General features: G+C 40.5%; 1 protein-coding gene across 1 annotated transcript in view; it reads right to left on the bottom strand.

The window, feature by feature from the left end:
- Positions 1–21,693, bottom strand: part of LOC124709035 (alpha-glucosidase-like) — a 233,687-nt gene that overhangs the window by 118,871 nt on the left and 93,123 nt on the right. The window contains exons 5-7 of the mRNA XM_047240682.1: positions 15,562–15,714; positions 2,166–2,351; positions 858–1,097 (exon numbers count right to left, since the gene is read on the bottom strand). Coding sequence (XP_047096638.1) covers positions 858–1,097; positions 2,166–2,351; positions 15,562–15,714 — 579 coding nt within the window. The remainder of the gene's footprint in view (positions 1–857; positions 1,098–2,165; positions 2,352–15,561; positions 15,715–21,693) is intronic.

The following is a 21,693-nucleotide window of genomic DNA, read 5'->3' as shown; positions in this document are numbered from 1 at the left end:
CATAGACAAGGTCATTCTGTTTGAGATACCTCATTGTGTTTAAGATCAGAATATCTTTTAAGATTCTACAACAAATCAATGTCAAGGATATTGGACAGTAGTTTTGTGGATGACTTCTACTACCCTTCCTGTAGATAGGTGTGACTGTGCTTTTTTTCCAAGAACTATGACAGATTCCTACTTCCTGCAAAGGAGACAGGATCCACAGGAGTGAATGGTACTTGAGATACCCCTGGTACCAGTATCACAGGGACATGACTCTTGGGAACTCTTTCAAAACAACAATTCGCAGCAACTGTCATTGTCTGAGAGTAGTCAGGGCGATCTACAGCTGCTTCTGAATGTCAACGAATCATTAATGTGTTCAAGAACAGCATTCCCAGTGGGGCTGCATTTTAGTTAGTGTGATGTATTACAGGACAGTGAACAAATAACTTTAAATTAAGCCTGCTGGTAACCTTTTAATCTTTTCAGATAAAAAGTTGCTAACTCTGATGAACAGTATATGAAGACTGATTAACTGTGTTACGACATTTAGCTATTGGCTGTATTACTGGTGACAGTGATGCAGGATGGCTTTTGTTGTATTTGATGGCAGTATAATGACCCTCCCACATGGTTTGTTGGAAATAACTTTATGATACCTGAAGATGATCAGAAGACTGAAATTGGTTACAAATAGATAATTATCTATCTTGTTGGTTTTGAAACGTGACTTTTTCCAGATATTCATTTAGCTCTGGCAGGCAAGTTGTGTGTCTTGAAACACTGTGTTTTCTGTGTCAATCAATTATAAATTCCCACTTATGTGGCAAGAAGTGTAACTACTACATAAAATAAACTGGTAGGGTACACACCTGCAGTGAAGCCATTGAGTCTAGTGCCTTTTGCATGTCAGAGGCATGGGGGCAGAAGTGCAAGCCAAGTGCCCAAAGTGGTGGTAGTGTTGGTGGAACAGTTGTTGCTGTTGCAGGAAGAGTGGCCCGTATCTGTTGTACAGCGTCTGCCGGAGTAGGGCCTGCCCCAATGCGCAGTGACCAGGTGCCGGCCACTGCACCACGCAGTGTCAGCACTGAGCTGCCGAATGTGTGCCATGCCTGTGCAATATTATTGTTATTTTTAATTTTGATTGTTATTTGGTGTACATACAATGCTGCCATCACTTTATTACATATTTTGTGATATGATTTAAATGAAAATGTGTAATGACATCATAACAATGCACAATTTTTAACAAGCAAGAAGTACATGTACTTTTTATTGTTAAGAGAGAAATAACTAAATAATTGTAGTGTAACAAGAACAACAGTAGCCTTTTTTTAGAGTAACTATTTTCTACCAATATATACAATATCTTGATTTATAAGACATTAAAAAATCTAGAATTAGTTCTAGTAATTAATAGTAACAATATTGTAACTATTGTAAAGAAATTTCACACAATTACCCGGTAAATATAAAATTTAGTGTGTTCCACATACCAAAAGGCTCTTTTTTATGGCGAGACTTTTGTAACACAATGTTTGAATAAATGAATATAAATATTCATGTGAAGCTGGGTACTGAAGTGTTGACTCCCCTAAACAAGCAACAATAACAAGAACAATCATTTAAGATTCACTTTCACTGTTTCCAAAAAAAGAGTAAAATTATTTAACCGTAAGCAAATGAACTTCAAAATTCTCTCTGACACTCCACAAATAACACAAAATAAATATGCACAGAATAAATGCAGTATTAATTTTAGCTGTATTCCCCTGGGAGATTATGTCATTATAGCAGGGGATGAAATTTGCAAAATCTGCTAAATTTTTGTCTGGAGCTCAAGAGAATGATATTTACCTCTATGTCAAGGTTGGTGAATCATTAGTACACGAGTGTGGAAGGCCTTGTTCACACTAGTGTCACAGGAGACAGTCTACCAGCAAATGTTAATAAGTCCTGACAAAATTATATCGGCTGGAGTTGTACAACACATCCCTCCTAAGTTGACCAAATGCTTGTGATGAAAATTTTCTCCATCAACAGGACTGGAAATGGCTAGTTGCATACTGAGGCCAATCAAGCTACAGTAGGTTTTGGTATAGGACACAGAGATTGATATATTTCACAGCACACTGCCATGTGGACTGTGGTTGACATAAAGCAGGTATGATGTGACTTACCTCAATAGGGCCATCGAGTTCTTCAAGCATGAACACAGCAGCGCGTCCTTTCTTGTCCAGCAGCCAGGCTGATGGCAGTGCCATTGGGTGGCCGGGTCCTGCATACAGCAACCGCGACGACGCACTACTGCGCGGCAATAGTGCACCTGCCACTAACTTCACATCACCTGTAGTGGTCACTGATAGCTGTGTGCATTGTTATTGTTGTTGTAGACATTATAAAGAACACTATTGCTGGAGTCAATTCACAAGAATCAAAATTGTTGATGTTGTCAACTTTTAAACAACTTTTATCAAGAAAATTATGAAAAGGAGAGTTCCTACTCACCGTATAGTGGAGATGCTGTGATTCAGCATCTCCAGTATATGGTGAGTAGCACAGAGATTGTTCAAAATATTATTACATTCCATCCTGAATTTTCCATAGTTTGATTTTATCAAGGAAATGATTTTTTATACAGTGATGTGACGAAATATTATGACCACTGGCCACCATGAGATCACCAGGGAGCATTTTGGGGATGTGACACAGTAAGGAAACTATATAAGCAGAGCAGAAATTAATGTGGAATTACATCAGAGTTAGAGATGCAAGCACACGGCCGAGGCAGCTGTCTCTCCTGATATGGAGCTAAATGATTGTCATCCAATGAAGTCTTGTTGGCCCCATCAATGGCTCCATCGATGAAGAGACACCAGAGGATTATGGATAGCAGTGATCTTTTAAAGACCACTGTCTTACATGTGTTTTTCGAATGAATGTGCACTTGTATCACTTGGGACCTCACTTTCATCTGCTGTTGTATTCATTATGAAAGGAGCCAACCTGAGCAGCATCATTGGCACTCAGTCTTCCACGGAAGCCTCTGCAGATGTAGCATCACTCCCCATCCACCCAAGTGAGGTGATGGAGTGTGTTGCTATCTCTTGCAAGAGACGGAACAGCGTCCATCAAATGATGAAGAGTGCAACAACAAAAAATCAGCATTTGTGCAGACACACATTACCAAGGAGAAGACTGTCAACATCTCTTGACCTCATGAAGCTATCACAGAGAGTGATGGCTTTATAACACCTGTGGCCAAACATGTCACCAGGGCACATAAACGTTTGTGCAGCTTGCAGCTTACTCACGGGCACGAATAAGACAATTATGCCACTTAGGGTCACCCCAGATGACAAGGAGGGAAAGGCACCAGCACTGAAGAAAGACCCAATGATGCAGCTGCTCACACTCCAGTATGAAAAAGAATACAGGGTACACTACACACTACTGGAGCACTGGATGATCACCGACTTCACTGTAACATGGCAGGTTGTGATCTCTCTCTAAGATCTACCTGAAGAATGCCACTGATTTTCAAAAGATAGTAGAAGAAGCATCAGTGAGGCAACTGCCTTTTCATATGCACAGCTCATAGTCTGAGAAGATGCTAAAGATAGTTCTGAGCACACTACCTTACAGCCTCTCCACAGAATTTATCAAAGAAAAACTAGAGGGAATGGACTTCAGAATTTATCAAAGAAAAACTAGAGGGAATGGACTTCTTAGCACAAATGTTGGTTTTCCTGAAGACTCCTCACATGAACCAAGGCTAATTATCAGCCCCACTCATCTTACCAGACGTAAAGATCTATGAGCTCTACTGCATCCCCAAGCTCGTCACTGTGAGCATCCACGTGGAAAACCTATGAGCTAAAAGACACCACCTATCAATGCTACCACTGTCAGGGCATTCAGCATGTTACCAGACATTGCTAAATACCTGACCAATGTGTAAAATTCTCCATCTCAGCTGTGGCTACCCACTGAAGAAAGAAGACGAACCAGTGTCTGCCAACTGCAATGGCCCACACATTTCCAGGTATTGTGGATGAGAAGCATTCAAGCTGGCTACCATCTCACAATGTGGCCTGCCTACAGGTCAACAGGATCTGTCTGCCACCATAAGTCTGTGTGTACCATACACCAGAGTTGTTGCTGCAGAGGCAACAACAACCACTGTATCACCACAAGCAGATGCAGGGACCCATACCTTGTATGGCAGTGCACCAAACTATGCTACAACACCCTAACAGTGCCATATCCTCAGTGCCCACAAAAAAGTGATGACCTGTCTGTCTGCAGCAAGCAAGACACTGCACGACAGCACAGCAGCACTGCCACCTCATCCTACCAAGAGGATGAGCCATGCAAGAACCAACTGAGGATGACAACACAAGGACTGTACCATGGAGTTGTAGGGTCACGTTTTGTGGTGGCACCAGCCCTATGACTACTGGTGAAATATTAAAACTGATGATTCTCATGGAGCAGCTGCTTATCAGCATCTCCCATTTCATCACTGACATGCCACAGCTGATCTTCACTGAACAGAAGACTGTTGCAACAGTAAAATGCATCATCAACGTCAAGAAACAACATGGACCATGCAACTAATGGTGTCACTGTGATAGCATGAAATGCCAGTGCCACCTGCCAACAGGTTGGTGCATTTTGCCAATTTCTATTAGAGGAGGGCTCCAATGTATTTCTGGTTTGTAAAACACACCTTAAACCAGGCTTATAGTTTGGGGTACCAAACTACATATGCTACTGCACAGATAAGTGGGGGAATAGCCATCTAGATCTGCGAATCACTTCACCATTTCCAGATCATCTTGCCTGAGTTGACAAGACTGGAGGCTACTGGAGTGGCTGTGGAGCCTTCTATCAAACACACCTACTTTATAGTGGTCTACAAATCACTGAAGGGCACACTGGATCTTGCATATTTCAATATGTTGTTAGCATATTGTGGCACTATTTTTCTGGCCAGAGATTTCAATATGAAGTGCATTGGAGCTCTAGGCTACATAATTCCAGTGCAAAGAGGTTCTTCACATGGCCAAATGCTAAGACACCATCATACTAGGGCCTTACAACTCCCCAATTTATCCAAACAATGGGGGATATCTGGTATCATCGACCTCAAGGTCATCAAAGGTCTCAGAGAGAGTGTTAATGTCTCGATGCACAACTCCTTATCATCTGCCCACCTGCTGGAGGTTTAAGATGTTGATGTAGATGACATCACACAGCTCAGCATTGTAGGAACACTAATTGTAAATTGTTCAGGACTGTTCTTGCCAAAGAGATGATATCAGCACCAGCTCTTGTTGATGCTGGCGCTGAAGCTGCCATTCACGATTTCATGACAACAATAGAGCAACAGACTTAACAACACCGAGGCTGCCATGAAGCATGCATGACAACTTGCAAAGTCTTCTGCTTAACATTCTGGCTGCCGTTACCGAGAAAAATCAAGTCTGTACCCAACGGTAGCTACAGACAGCCAAGGACAAAGAGACTAAATCACTTTTTCCATTAAATAAGGCCAGCGAGAGAAGCAGAAAGGTATAGGGAGTGGGCCAACAAAGTTTCCTGCCTACAACTGGGAAGATCATTTGGTATACAAGACAACAAAATGCTTCCTGAGTTGCAACCAGATAATCCCACCACTCCTATATGGTCAACATGTTGTCTTGCAATCCTGATAATAAGACCAATATCCGTGCAGACATATTTGCGGCCACCTTTCATCCTGTGTATGACATCATAATTGCCACAGTAGCTGAATGGCCACCCACATATCTCACAGCCCATGAAGGGGGCAGAGAGATTCAGCCTGTTGCAGCAGAAGAGGCTGCACATTCACCCTCTCATCTCAACACCAAGAAAAAGAGAGGCCCTGATGGCATTCCCAATATGGTCCTGAAGCAGCAGCAGTCATCACTATCACATTGCTGACAGACAAGTTCACTGAAATTCTTTGGTCTGGCTGCTATCCTGGAAACATGCCACGACCATAGTCATAGCCAAGGCTGGAAAGGACCTATGGCTAGCAAACAGCTACAGATTTATTAATTTATTGCCAGCAGTCTCTAGGAGCTTTGAAAGATTTCATCTCCATATACTTTCCTGTCACATATAAGCAGAGACCCTTGTACCTGAAGAGCAGTTTGGGTTCTGACATGTCCACTCCACTCAATGGAACAGTAGTTTCTACAATTGGTGGAGGAAAGGAGTCATCTTCCTGGATGTCTCCTGAGCCTTTGACAGCATGTGGTATGGAGGACTCCTGTATAAGCATGGAGTTTTGGTGTTGCACGTTCATCCACTCCAATGCTACCTATCAGATTGGGCGTTCAGTGAAGACGCAAAATGGCAACTCCACAGACTACTGCATCCATGCATGTGTGCCTCAGGGATTGGTTCTTGGGATGGTGCTGTACACCTTGTGCAATGCCAAGTTACCTAGGGCAGACTACATTTAGATGAGGCTGTATGCAAATGATATAGTGGTGTTCACCAGCAGCATGGGTCCACACATCCTTCAGTGCAGACTAGAAAGTGCCTGAGATGGTTTCGCTATCTGAGCCATAAAGTGGTGTCTGTGTTTCATTGTAGCCAAGACTCAATCCATAATCATCACTATTTGATGATTTGCAGTTGATCTGCAGAAGATCAGCACTGTCAGTATCACAATTCCATGGAGTGATACAGCTTGCTACATTGGTGTCACATTGGACAAACGTCTAATGTGGGGTCATTATATCACCAACATTAGGAGAAAGTCTTTGGAAGACTCACCGCCTTGTAGCCAGCTCTTAAACCAAGCTCAAGATTGCCTCCACAACTTGGTGTGATATTATACAAGGTGCTGCTCTGTTCTGTACCCGACTATGCTGTGGTGGTGCAGAGCAAAGTCACTAAACAGCACGTCAAGAGGCTCCAGACACTGCAAAACTGATTGCACAGGCTCTTGGACAGAAAATCCATTTCTGAGTGTCTACAAGAGGGCCAAAACTGCTCGCTGGCAACGCCGACTTGCACCAGACGACACAAGAAAACATATCACAAGAGGACAATACCACAGCAAAGGTAAACACACAATGACATCATGAGTAGGAAGAATGACTGCAAGCTTTAGACTTCAGAAACCAGTGGGCGATGAAAACTGTCACAATGAAGATCCACTTACTGGATGTGGAATTATTCTAGCGATGATTCAGTACACAAACGGGTCATCCACTGACATAAGCAACTTAGTCAAGGCACAGACAATTATCACCTTGCACCTGGGACTGAGCTTTCCAGAAACAGCCTGTTCACGTCCTGCTGTTGAGAACTTTTGGAAAGTGGTTAAGGACAGTGAAACTAAGAACAGGTGACAAGGTGTCGGACCTCATCACAGAACGTGGAAGTTAGAGGCAAGTCCATTCTGTAAAGCAAGTTAAGTGGCATTTTGTGAGAGATTTGATGGCAGAGTACAGTGATGAAATGGGCATAAATATTTTGGAATGTACTGTTCAGCATACACTGCTGCACATGTGGTTCAAATGGCCCTGAGCACTATGGGACTTAACATCTGAGGTTAGTTAGAACCTTAAATCTAACTAACCTAAGGACATCATACACATCCATGCCCAAGGCAGGATTTGAACCTGCGACCATAGTGGTCGCACAGTTCCAGACTGAAGCGCCTAGAACCACTCGGCCACAGCGGCTGGTGCTGCACATGTGCCTCACAGCACTTGGCCCCATGTGTTCCCATGTTGACCGATTGGACCGTGGACCAACAGATATGTGTCACCTGATTAGATGAATCATATATATCTTCAACATTTTGTGGCCCTGTCAGCAACTGTATAAATATTAATTTTAATTTTAATAATCAACAGCCTCAGTTGCACTGTTTACCTAGAATTTTCCTAGGTTTCAGTTGGGATAACCCAACCTTCTTCAGAATAACAGTAACTACCATTTGTCCATAGTGGACATTGCCAAGCTAAAACTACAAATCCATAAATTATCTGAAACTGTGTCAGCCCCACTTGACGATGTCCACTATGGACAAACGGTAGTTACTGTTATTCTGTAGAAGGTTGGCTTATCCCGACTGAAACCTAGATAAATTTTAGGTAAAGGGTGCAACTGAAGCTGTTGATTATTAAAATTAAAAAAAAATGAATCGTGTATCTTGTTATAGCAGGTCCAGATGCACTGTCATCCATGCGAATGGCTACTCACAACAAGAGTGCCATGCCATGCACAAAGGGCAGTGGAGACAGTAATACAATATGCTACAGGGGACATTTACCTGTGCTTCCATGGCACTTGAGATAGTAATCAAAGATAGCATAACATCTGTGGACTATGTGAACATTATTCAGACCACCTGCATCCCTTCATGCTTGATGACTTGCCAAGCAATGATGCCATCTTCCATCAGAATAACCATCTGTACCACAAGGCCAGAATCTTGCTAAAGTCGTTTGAAGAATGAGATAGTGAACTCATGCTGACATCTTAGCCACCAAATTCATCTGATGTCAACCTGAAGGATCATTTCTAAGACACATTAAGGCACCAGTTCCACACTCACAAAAAATTGACCTGTAATTTATTGAAACTGCGTGATCTGTGCGTAGACATCTGGTTCCACATAAATCTGGAAACCTACCAAGGACTTGTTGAATTCATTCCATGCAGAATTGCTACTGTATTGCATTCTAACGGAGGACCAAGATGCTATTGAACAGGCAGTCATAATATTTTGGCATAGGAGTGTATGTGTAGGCAGCAACATACGTGAAACTTCAATGCATATACCATGTAGTGCAGTTTATCTGTACAGACCTACAAATACTGGTACATTCTCACATCTCGGAAACTTTGACTATATCCAACTGCCCGTCCCTTCATGTGAAAGAGAACAATAATACCACTAATGCTTGGAAACTGATCATTGCATATGAGATTACACTATAACAACTTTTGATTGTTAAAATTTCATTTATGTAGTTACTACAGTGGTATGCAAAACTTAAGGGCAAAAGTCACTTTCCCTTAATGAAACTTGCACCATACATAGAAAGGACTGCTACAGATACCATAACTGCAGCAATATGCAATGTGACAAACAGAAGTTATACTTTTATTCAAAGGCAATAATTAAACTGAAGTTGCTGTGGTTCCTGATACACACTTTGCAAGAAATATGCAATGAGGTGAACAGAAGTTATACTTTAATTAAACTGAAGTCACCGTGATTCCTGATACACACTTTGCAATGTGCTCCCATGCTGGCCACAAGGTTGGTAAGGAGTTCTTGTTGACAACAGCTGGATGGTTGATAGTGCATGTGGATGTGCTGCAATATGTCTCCCCAATGCATCCCACACTTGCTCGATGTGATTTAAGTTAGAGGAATGGGTAGGCCAGTCAATTTGCTGAATATCATCTCAATCCAAGAGCTCCTCACATGCACTGTTCCTTGGGTCATGCATTGTCATTCATGAAAATCAAGTCAGAGCCAAAAACACTTCTGAAAAGATGCATGTGGGGAAGGTGTACAATGCCACAATAATACTTACCAGTGAGTATACTGTATTCAAATATATGGTGACCAGTATGCCCATGCACGTAGACCACCAAAATGATTGTGTTCAACAGTGGTAGATGTACCCTCGTACGGTGGGAGGTGGGAGCAAGTAGTGCAATCAGGAACACTGTCAAAATTATCATTTTAGTGGTCTAAATGCTATGGTGTGGGGAGGCATAATGTTTCATGGATGTACTGCCTCCAAATCTTTGATCATGGTACACTCACTAAAACTAAACTCTGACTGAATAGCCCACAAAGGCCTGATGGTACGGCCATGTCAGCCTCAGCCCACATGGAGGGGCATGTGGTCAGCACACCGCTCTCCCACTCATATGTCAGCTACCAAGACAGAAGCCACTACTTCTCAGTAAAGTAGCTCCTCAGTTTGCCTCACAAGGGCTGAGTGCATCCTGCTCCCCCAACAGTGCTCAGCAGACCGGATGGTCATCCATCCAAGTGCTAGCCCAGCCTGACAGCACTTGACTTTAGTGATCTGATGGGAACTGCGGCAAGGCCATTGGCACAGTACACTTACTGGTCATTGTTATTGTGAGACTATACTCATTCTCCACATGTGTCTTTATAAGGATACATTTGGCTCCTTCTTCATTTTTATGGCTGACAGTGTGTGACTATATCATACAGCACAAGTAGAGGAGCTCTTGGAACGAGACAATATTCAGCTAAGGGACTGGTCTGTTCTTTCCCTGGCAGGAAAAGGCAGTTGGTTGACGACATAGCTGTGAGTCATGCTCAGATAGCCTAATGGTAACCTATCGCTCTCGAAAAGCATGCATGTCCAAAAGATCATTGAATTGTAATTCGGAATAACATATGCACTGTAACATAGTTTTCATGAGGGGGTTAATCAATCATTAACAAAAAAAGGGCTGACTGACAGAGCTATTGATGGACTGGCTAAATGATGTCTGGAATTGCAGACCTGGTGCACTACTATGTCAGTCTTGGATGCCTTCAAATGTCATACCACACCTAAAGAAAAAAGACTACCTAAAGGTATGACTTGAAAACTACAGATGATTAATGTCATCATAAACAAGCCATTTAAAGACCTTTGGCTTATAGAAGGGGATCACGCCCACAAGATTAAACGTCCATCAGTCAGTCTTATGATCCTCTCTTCCTGCTGCACTATATCACCAGTCTACCATCAAAGAATTCAACAAGTTCTGCTGTCCAGTAGAGAAAACTATGTACTTTCAGTGGAACAGAGACAAAAATACTGACACTTATGAAGAAAATACCACTGTTGAAGTTAACAGTGACATCAGCGAAACTGTGATCAGAAAGCTGGAATTTTTATGTAATGTATTTAGATTATAAGATAAAAATGTGATTAACCATGATCGTATTGTGAAGAGTTTTTGTAAATGGGTAACAAGACATAAATGTCTCTCTCTTTTTTTTTTACCCTTTGACAATTAAGGATGCAGCTTATATTAAGATGCGGCTTATATTCGGGCCAGTAAGGTAATATGCTGACTGTAAAACAGGTTTACAACATAGTTATCGAAGTGAACAGTAACAATCATTATTATGTTTAACAAAAATTAATGGACATTCATATAATTAAGATAAAATAATGAGGAAATTTGAACATATATGTTGAATTAAACACATGATTAATAAAACTTTTCAGAAAGTGGAGGGAGGAGGCAAGATTTTCAGCAGAGTGGCGTATTCTATAAACATTCACAGTTAGTTCTGTTTTTGACACGTTTAATTCCCAGTTAAAATCCATGTAAGTATGAATTCTTTGGTGATTATCTTTTAAAAATAAGAATATTTTTACCATCTAAAACTGAAAAAAAGTTTCCAAGCCAAAATTTCTTTAATGGAAACAAGTATATAAGCAATGTTACTTTAGTGTGAGACTAACGATTGGTGATTTTAACTTCAGAAAAAGTTTTTGTAAGTTTCAAATCATCTAAATGACTAAAACTATTAGCCACAAAGGTTGAATTTATCACCTCGAAAAAAGTCATGTTGTTTGTTTGCAACTGCATGTCCGCAACTGTGGTGAGGATGGGAAAAACCGACTGGTTACAACTAATACCGGTCTTTTACTTCTGAATAACAGGTATCTTTCGGTATTTATTTGGCCTTGGTTACAACAGGCGATTATTCTTATTTTACTATTAACTCGGTATACAAAGGAAATATCAATTAGCCATAGTAATAGTGCTAAAATTTTTGGTTTTCAAATAAACCTCTTCAAAAAACGAGTAATTTTTATTCGTAAAATTTACTTTGCTTTGAAATATTGTGTTATAGTAGAAAATGGGAAAAGCGATCAGTGCTATGAACCAGCTGACAGAAACGAACACAAACTGATCAAGCTGTACAAGTTACCAGCTATTAGGCAAAACACATGTTAATGCAATGTTGAGACTTGGACTGATCTGTATGATAGTTTTTCACTGTCGTCGTTGGACATCAGTTGTATTACGGAATGGCACCATCCTAGTCTGGAAGTATTTTATGAAATGCAATGTCCCATTTGCTTTAAAAGCTATAAACGGGAGGAGCTACAACAAACTTGCGACATTATATGAGTTTACAATAAAAACAGGAAATAGTTGATCTGCTGCCTATGTCTACATAATATGCTTTCATGTGCTGACAGCCCTTGAAAACGGACAAATTAACATGATTATACAGTTCTTCAACCTCAGTGTTCACCCTGTAGCATCAACTATTTGTAATGCCCAAATAGTGGTATGATCCTCGATTACAAGATGATTTTTGAGCAGAGTTTCAAAAAACTGAAATCAATAGGAGAGAACTGGTAATGTTTTGTATTATTCAGCCATTTATCACTTTCTGGGAAAAGTAGCGAATGATGGATGGACTAAGTTCTTTTTTCTTTGTCTGTTTACTTAAATATTTTTGTTCTATGTAACTTGAAACCAAGGGAGTCAAAATTTATGAGTTTTTGTTCGATTTCTGCGTTTATTACATTAGATAATAGGGAAAAAACCGAAAATCGGTTGTTTCAGAAACCGGTTAATTTGAGTGGTTTTAACAGTCAGGTTAAACTGGGTTTGAAAGAACCGATATAGCTGGTTGTTTCAGCGATAACCACGATCCCTAAACCATGGTGCATACTGAATCCTCATGCCACAGTATCGCAGCACACCAGTACAGGAGCCAAAGGAAAATAGCATAGCACATTGATAAAATGGAAAGTCGTGTCGCAACATGTTTTCGGAAGCAGTGGTACGTTGCAATTGTGTCAGGCCAACCCAGACAGCTAAATAAGTCATGTGGATTGACCAACACAGCTACAACATACCCGCTGCTACAATAGATTGCACCATTTTGTTTTGGCTCATCTAGCTGCGTGGGGATTTCTCTCTGTATCAGGACTGCCGACCTGCAAACAAATAAAAATTAGTTACCAGACTTTATTTCTTCGAGGTGATACAATTTCGATATAGGTGCAACTCCGATCAGCATAAGGTTTCGCGCCATTTGTCAGTCTCGAATTGTTGGTAGCACTTGCCTTTGTGTGGCGTTGTAGTGTTGCAGGTTTCTACAGCTCCTCCTTTCTTTTCCAAGAATACACCACTTTGTGCTACGGAGATATAAATTTTTTTCCTGTTAAGAGGTAAGTGAAGCTACTTAGTCTAACGCGCTCATATAAATTTTCTAGTTTCCACGCGCGTGGAAATTCTATACTAATGCGGTTAGAAACTCGTTTTCCGTTTGGGCGCGTTCTGAAGCACCTGCAGAGAAAGCCTATGTGACGTCTGTTTCCATCTCTTGGCACAATTCATTACTATTTACTCGTGATTTCACTCACGCCAATAGTACATTTTCGATCAGAAAAATGGTATAATTTCGATACCCTAGTACAATTTCGGCCACTGCAGTTTTTTAGTTGAGCCCGTCACAGTTGATTACCACAGACATATTATACACAATTATTGCAAATAAATTCTGTACATTTAAACATTTTACGTGGTAAAGTGCAAATTAAAATGAAAATGCGAGCTGGATTAACTGCAACTAGTCCTATAGAAAACAGATTTGGCCATCCAACGGTACTCAATTCTGAAATGGAAGATGCTTTGGTTCAGAGAGCTTTATTTCTAGAATAGCGAGGACTGGGTCTGTCGCCACTCCAGTTAAGAAGAGCTGCATTTCGGTTCGCTGAGAAAAATAATTTGAAACATCAATGAAACTTGAAAGCAAGGTTGCTGGAATCAATTGTTTTAGAGCATTTGTTAAGAGACACACTCACCTTAGCCTGAGAAAACTCAAGGATCTTTTGCAAGCCAGAGCTGAAGGCTTAAATAAAGCAGAAGTAAGCAAATATTTCCCGAATTTAGAAGAAATCTTAAAGGAATATAGTTTGTTTGATAAACCAGAGTGTATTTATAATATGGATGAATCCGGCTTTCCTCTTAACAACGGGCCCAGAAAAATGGTAAGTCGTAAAGGAAAGCGAGAAGTTGTGTCACTAACAAACGTGGAGAGAGGACAAAATGTGACTGTTGCTGCATGCATGAATGCAAATGGTACGTATTTAGCACCAATGATAATTTTAAAGGAGTGAGGAAACGCCCTGAATTTCAAGATGGCTTACCTTCTTGTTCCATTCGGAGATCAGTGAATCGGGATATATTAATGAAGAATTGTTCATGGTCTGGCTTCGACACTTCAAGAAATACAAATTAATGGGTAGCCCTATTACACTTCTTATTATTGAAAACCATGGCAGCCATACCAGCTTAGATGCTGTAGAATATTGTCAGGAAAATGGGATAGAACTTTTGGGATTGCCTCCATACAGTACACAAGTACTGCAACCATTAGATAGACCTTTCCTCAAGTCCCTAAAGGCTCAGTATCACAGAAATGCAACTGACTGGATTCATCGCAGTCCCAATGAAAGAATTAAAAACAATGATTATGTACTCTTTTCTGTGATGCCTGGGGCGAAACTGCATCCATTGGATGCACACTCAAATGGTTCCAATGAACATGAATAATGCCCTTTTGCAAAGACATTGTTCCTGGGGAAAAATTTGAACCTTCAACGTTATTCGAGGCTCCTGCTCCTTCCATCTCCACCAGCCAAGCCACTAACAGCACTATGGGAGAAGAACCCTTATCTTCAAAAGATGTAACTGAAGAACACGGATAATCCATAATGCCAGGGTCCAGTACCATTTCTCAGCACGATGGTGTCAAGGACATTTTGCCAAGTCCAGAGAAAAAAATTATCGTCTCGGAAGAGAAAAACACAGACATCAGCTAGGCTCACTTCAGACGAAAACCTGGAAAACCCCCGCAGCAAGAGAAAACTTTTTCAACAGGGTAGAAGGAAAGCAAAGAACAAATGCAACAAGAGCAATAAACAGAAATGTACATCTGTGAGTAATAATGAAAGAAGTGTACCAAGCTTCAAATCGCCAGCAAACAACGAATAATTGTGGATTTTGCTTATTGAATTATTATAGTGCAGAATCAGCAGCTAAGGGTGACTGGATCTGCTGCCAAAAATGCAATGTTTGGTACCACGAGGTATGCATTGGTGCCCGAGGGAAAAAGTGCTTTTTACGTGGATGATGCCAGTGATCAAAATTGTACCAGGAAGTGATCACAATTGTACCTAGTAGGGTACATTTTCGATCGATTTTTCTCAATTCTGTAACCTTTTCTTGTGTTAATACCAACAATTGTAATTGTCTAATATGTGTGTTACATATTCATTAAACATCCAAGAACAAGTGCCATAACTAAAATTATTTCTTTTCTGAATATATTTCCAGTTACAATAACATTTGTCCGAAATGATTGCAATTGTACCACCTTAACCTAAATCTTTTCGCCTGCCTTGCGTACTGTATGGAGTGCTGCGCTTTATGTTAAAGGACAGTGCATTGTTCTGAAATGATGACTCGGACTATAGCAGAAATTGGGAAGTGGACACACACCTCTCTGTAGGAGTCTGTGTAGATGAGTGCCGTGTCGACGGAGGCGAGAAGGGACGAGTTGTCGTCACGCCGGTACACCGTGAAGCCCAACACCGGCCCCTCCAACTCGATGCCCAGCGCGCAGTCCGACAGCGACACGTTGGACACTGGAACCTGGGGACACGGAAAACGGTGAGGACTGCGGTCTTGAGTCTCTCTGATAATGAGGCTGGCCACAAGCTTGAAACTGGAGAAGGATAATTTAGGAAATTGGCAACGAATGTTTCGAAAGAGTCATTCCAGCATTCGTCGTGCAACACAGCAACTGTCTAGTCTCATAATATCCGACAATCTGGTCGCTATCGCTGACGACGTGTTAACCCTTAGCTTCCTAGCTCATCTTTTCGTCACGCTCTGCTTCAGGTGTGGTCTGAAAGTCCACTATATTTAAACAGCCGTAAAAATTGCATTCAGCAGTTTCAGTGAAATGTTTCAGTATTTATACATCCAAATAAATCTTAACATTTAGTTTTACGAAAAAAAGCATTTAAACAAAAACTGCACAAAATGAACATAATATTCCATGATAATTTTAATGCTATGAAAAGTCAAATACTCTCTAACATCATAGCAGATTAAGACTGTGTGCCAGAGCGAGACTCGAACTCGGGACCTTTGCAAGGTTCAAGAGCTTCTATGAAGTTTGGAAGGTAGGAGACGAGGTACTGGCGGAAGTAAAGCTGTGAAGACGGTGTCCTGAGTCGTGCTTGGGTAGTTCAGTCGGTGGAGCACTTGCACGTGAAAGGCAAAGGTCCTGAGTTCGAGTCTCGGTCCGGCACACAGTTTAAATCAGCCAGGAAGTTTCATATCAGCGCACAATCCGCTGAATTTCATTCTGGACCCTGACTCTAAATTTTACTTTTTGCTGTGTTTTTATTGTTTGCATACTTGTAACAATAAAAACATAAAAAACTCCCATAAAACATTTAAAAAAAAGAAAATTTCACTAGTACTTTTCAGGTTTCCTTCTCAGAGGCGTTTTTTAGCTAGCTGTAAATGTTTGTAGAGAAATCAAGTTAGATTGGCTTCTAGCGACAGTTACAAATATAAGGCGTCTTTCTATTCTTTTCTGGGTTACAGCATTTGTCGTGGAACGAAGCATGAAAGGTTACATTAATATCACATAAAAAAACATATCCAAATAAAATTTTTACGTTTATTTTTACGAAAAAATGCATTTAAACGAAAAACTGTGCAAGAGATTACATGATAATGTTAATACTATGAAAACTAAAATACCCTGAACTCTAAATTTTACTTTTCGTTATATTTTTATTGTGTATTGTACATGTAACGATAAAAATTTAAAAAACCTCCCATTAAACACCCAAAACATGAAAACACACTAGTACTTTTCAGGTTTTTAGTGTCCATCTCAGAAGACTCGCTGGAAATTTTTGTAGAAAAATCACGTTAGATTGGCTTCTTGCAAGAATGACAAATATAAGCCGTCTTTCTCTCCTTTTTTGGCTCGCAGGTGGAGCATGTTTTGCGTTTTTTCAGTCTTTCTATAACGATGGTGAATGGTTGCACGTAGTTCACAGGGTATGTGACAGTTGTTGACTCGCTTTTCGTCTGTGGTGTCGCCAATGAGTTTGCAAACTTCTTCAAAACATTAAAGCGGCTCACTTGGGCATCGTCTTTGTAGCAATTGTGAAGGACAAACGCATTCAGCCAATTTATTTCCAGCATGCCATTGGTTATCGTTGGAAGAGGTTTCAATGACCAGCGATATTTGTATCAGCTAAATATATTTGTATAAGAACCTTTAGCTAAAGATTCAGTCTCTACACTTCTGTCTTCATCACTTTGATCAGCTGTTTCTTTCAAGGAATACACAGATGTCAAAACAAATTCGTCTTGACTTTCGCACTGTTCCTATTCTGAATTATGTTCACTTCCAATTTCGTTGTCACTATCTGATCCACCATCACTTCCTAAACTGTCCAAACCATTTTAAAACAGTATCCTCAAAATCAGCAGACAAAGACCTGGCTACTGAATCCGTAACGCAAAGTCCCAGGTGCGGTCTTAGAGACCGGTAGCACGAAAGAATGAGTGTAGGTCCATGTCATATTCAAGTGACTACTGACAAAGGGGAAAAAAACGAAAACACTCATAGCGAACATGTTCAATATACACTGTAAGTCTCAGAGACAGTTAGTGACATAGTAAATTACCTGTGTGTATTGGAACATTCGTTTTTTACCTGCACAAGAATGAAGCAATGTAGGATTTCACACAACACTCTACGTGTAATGTAGCCTTACTTGTTAGACAAGAAACATCAACGATCTATCAGTAACAGTACCGTTATAAAAATAATTTTTTATTGGTGACAGCTGGAATATCATTCTACACAAAGAGTAAGCCGTTCTTCGCAAATTGTGCAATAATAACGTGATTCTCGGCATTTCTTCTATTGAGCGGAAATTTTTCATAGCTTTGTTAGTCGCATTTTCTTATCAGGGAAGGGACCCCGTGAGCAGATCCTAAACATCTCGTAGCTCATAGATAAGGCAAGGAAATATTATATCAAGATGTACTTTATGGATTACAAGAAAGCTTTCGACAAGGTGAAATGGTCAAAGCTCAGGACTATTCTCATCGAGATGGGTACGCCGAGACATCTGGTATATCTGTCTGACAACTGTACCTTCCTAATACAGCGACAGTAAGAATCATTAACACCTTCTCAAACATCAAGGTTGGATTCTCTCCCCATTATTGTTTAATGCATATAGTGAGCACATAATGAGAGAGCTTCCTGAAGATTGGTATGCCGGCTTTGTTGTAGGTGACAGAAAAATTATTAATCTCAGGTAAGCTGATGACACACTGATTTCTGAAACAGACGAACATCAACTGGAAACCTTCATGCGAAGGTTGGCCGAACGAAGCAGAGAATATGGTCTTGAAATCAATAAAACAAAGACCAAAGTGCAATTATGGAGCGTCCTAATGACAAGGACCTGATATCACAAGAACTGCTGGTTATGAGGTCGCCAGTCGGTTCGAATACCTAGGATCTGTTGTCACTGATACTGGAGAGTGCGAACCTGAGATCTGTAGGCACACTTCGATTGCGAGAAATTCTACAGTAAAACTTGTTCACATCTCGTAAGAGACCTCCATCACTGCGAAGTAAAAGCTCACACTCGTCCGAACGCTAATCTTCCCTATCACAATCTACGCAGCAGAAACTTGGACGATGAAGACGGCAATTCACGCAGGATCGATACTCTGGAAACGTGGTGCTATAGAAGATTACTTCGAGTGCCACGGACAGGAAATCCTGAGGCAGTTCGGCTTCAGAACAAGACTGTTGACTCTTGTCAATCAAACGTTGAAATATTTTGGTCACATTGCCAGAAGGCAAGAGGAAATTGAAAGAACATTAGAGGGAAAAGTCAACGGCCGAGAACGCGCCTACAAGACGAGCTCCATTGCGGTGGATAGACCAGAATAAGAGCTTGACTGGGATGGGCTGGCAGCAAGCAAGCCACCACGCTGAAGACAGATTTTTGTGGAGATAGGTCGTCAAGGGACAACACACATGATACCAATACACAAATAATCGTATATATATATATATATATGGCTCGATCCTAGGTGGGGCGTTTTTTTCTTTTTTTTTTCTTTTTTTTTTTTTTTAATTTCATTCTGACATTTCAAACTGTAATATACACCGTTTCTTAGGTCACATGATGTATCCTAAATTTACAACATTTTGTAACACTGAACATAACAAATACGTGGTTAGAAAAATAAGAGATAGACAGTTGAAACAAATGACCTGTCATAGGACAGAATAACCACAAAAACAATATCAGTTTCGAGATGCTGAAGATGATAGCAGAGTACATTAACACAACATCGACTTGTCTTTTATACTACATGTAATATGAGCGCTCAGATGCCACACATTAGCAACTAGTGACAATAATAATGTCCATATTAATGACCGCATGACCTCCACAACAGAATACGTTGTACTCAGAACAACAGATGCTCAAAGCGACCTGCCTTCACGTCCAAACATTGTGCAACCCGCCGTATCATACAGCTCTGGACCCTTTGCAGCAAACCTGCGTCCACAGTAACAAGAGCAGCATGAACACGCACTCCCAATTCTTCCACATTCGTCGGAGGAGTAGAGTAAATGTGCTCCTTCTAGTGTCCCCATGGGAAGAAATCCAGGGGATTTAGGTCAGGTTGTGGTGTTGCAACTAGTGCGCGATTGTCCATTTGTCTATTAAAAGCTTTACTTCAGAATGTATGTGGGCTGCAACGTAAGCCGGTAGAGTGTTATACAGTCAGTAACGGACGAGTTGTGTCCTGCAGACTGACGTCACGACCATCTGTTGCAGCTGCGCGTGTGAAAGCAGTGGAGTAGCGCTGGCAGGCCACTCACATTATACGAACCTAAAAATATTAATAACTAATAAAGGAACAACCTGAGGAACGTCATATTTGATGTACATCCTTCTGTTGTGAAAACAAACAATATGGCGTTACTCTCTTCTCGCGCTTTCCTCCTCTTTGAGTACTGATTCAACGCGTTCTAGATATTGTACAAATTTACCTACATTGCCTCTAGGTGCAGATATTATTTCATTCTTCCAATTCCAAGGTAACTTATTTTCTCCCCCCAAAATGATTTGTTCCATTTCTACGTTATTACTAAGATATGATAGAGCAGTTACCCACCTTTGTCAAAGTCTGAGATCAAAGATAGTTGTATTTTGGAAGTTAGTAAAATTCCATAAAAAAACGTAATTTTCCGACAGTCAAGAATTTAAATAAATACAGTGATGTAATAGTTCACCTTCAGTGACTATGTACGATGATCTGATAACACTTTCAGTGTTCATATATAAATTTGGAAAGTTTTTAGTTTCAGAAAACCTCTGTGATTTTTCTATAATAATAATTTCAAGAATTCTAAGTGAATATGTGTATTGTGTGTTAGGCTGTGTGTGAATGAGAATGCGTGCGTGAGAGTATGTGGGACGTTCGGCATTATTAAAAATCATTCATGTAATTCTTTTGTTTTGTTTATTTAATTAGAGAGTTTTGTGTTACTTAATTTGATGACGTCAATGAGCCTAGAGAAGTGGTTGGTGCTGGCTAGATTTTGGCACGAGCCGCGCCCTAGAAGTAAGTTCTCATTGGTCATAAGTGCTGACAGCCAATGAGAAGCAAAACGGTTGGCGGCCTAGCGAGGAGATATAGTTTTGAGTGTGGGAGAGTGAGAGGAGAGTCGTGAAGTAGCTTTGATTGGAGGCGGTTATGCTGGATGTGACTTTTCGCATTATGTGTAAGATGAAGTCTTGGGATGACTTCCGCATTATGGTCCAGTGTTAATGGTATCTGGTAATGACCAGAAACTGTTTATGTTGTGATAATTCCTTCCGACGAATATCGCTGGTGAACTTTGAATTATATAGCGTGGCGGTACTGAGTATATTCTTACTGAGTATTTTATGGCGAGCATAAACTTTTACTAAAGTTACTGTTTATGTTGTGATAATTCGTTCCGACGAATATCGCTAGTGAACTTTGAATTATATAGCGTGGCAATACTGAGTATATTCTTACTGAGTATTTTATGGCGAGCATAAACTTTTACTAAAGACAACCACTGAATATCGTGTGCAGAAGTAATTGGCCGATCATTGACTGTGTTACAAGTAATTGGTTTCGGAATTTGGGAAGGTAAAAGTTCTGGCTGTTTTAGGTTTGGTGATAACTGTGAGCAGAAACTTTAGTAATTTTCATAAATATTGGCTGATGATCTTGCTTAACGGCAATAAAGATCTATTGAAGGTTTAAATTTGAACTTCATGTTTAAAGTACGAGTGACATCCCCTTTCCGAATCATTTCTTTAAAGAACATAGAAAACTTTCAGCAAATTTTACCTATTAGCGGCCTCCGGCATGTAGCTATGAGGTTACAGTTTCCTCAACACTGCTTTTCTGTGATCTCGTAAGTAGCTGCAGTCAGGAGTTTACGTGCGAAGATCTACCACTGTAAAGAGGTAGGTGAAAAAAAATTATAACAGAAATTGCATTGCAGCAGCAACGTATAAT

The sequence above is a fragment of the Schistocerca piceifrons genome, chromosome 7 (assembly GCF_021461385.2).
Source record: "Schistocerca piceifrons isolate TAMUIC-IGC-003096 chromosome 7, iqSchPice1.1, whole genome shotgun sequence".
NCBI lineage: Eukaryota > Metazoa > Arthropoda > Insecta > Orthoptera > Acrididae > Schistocerca > Schistocerca piceifrons.
Note: the sequence above shows the minus strand (reverse complement) of the source record. Positions and strands in the feature narration are given on the sequence as shown.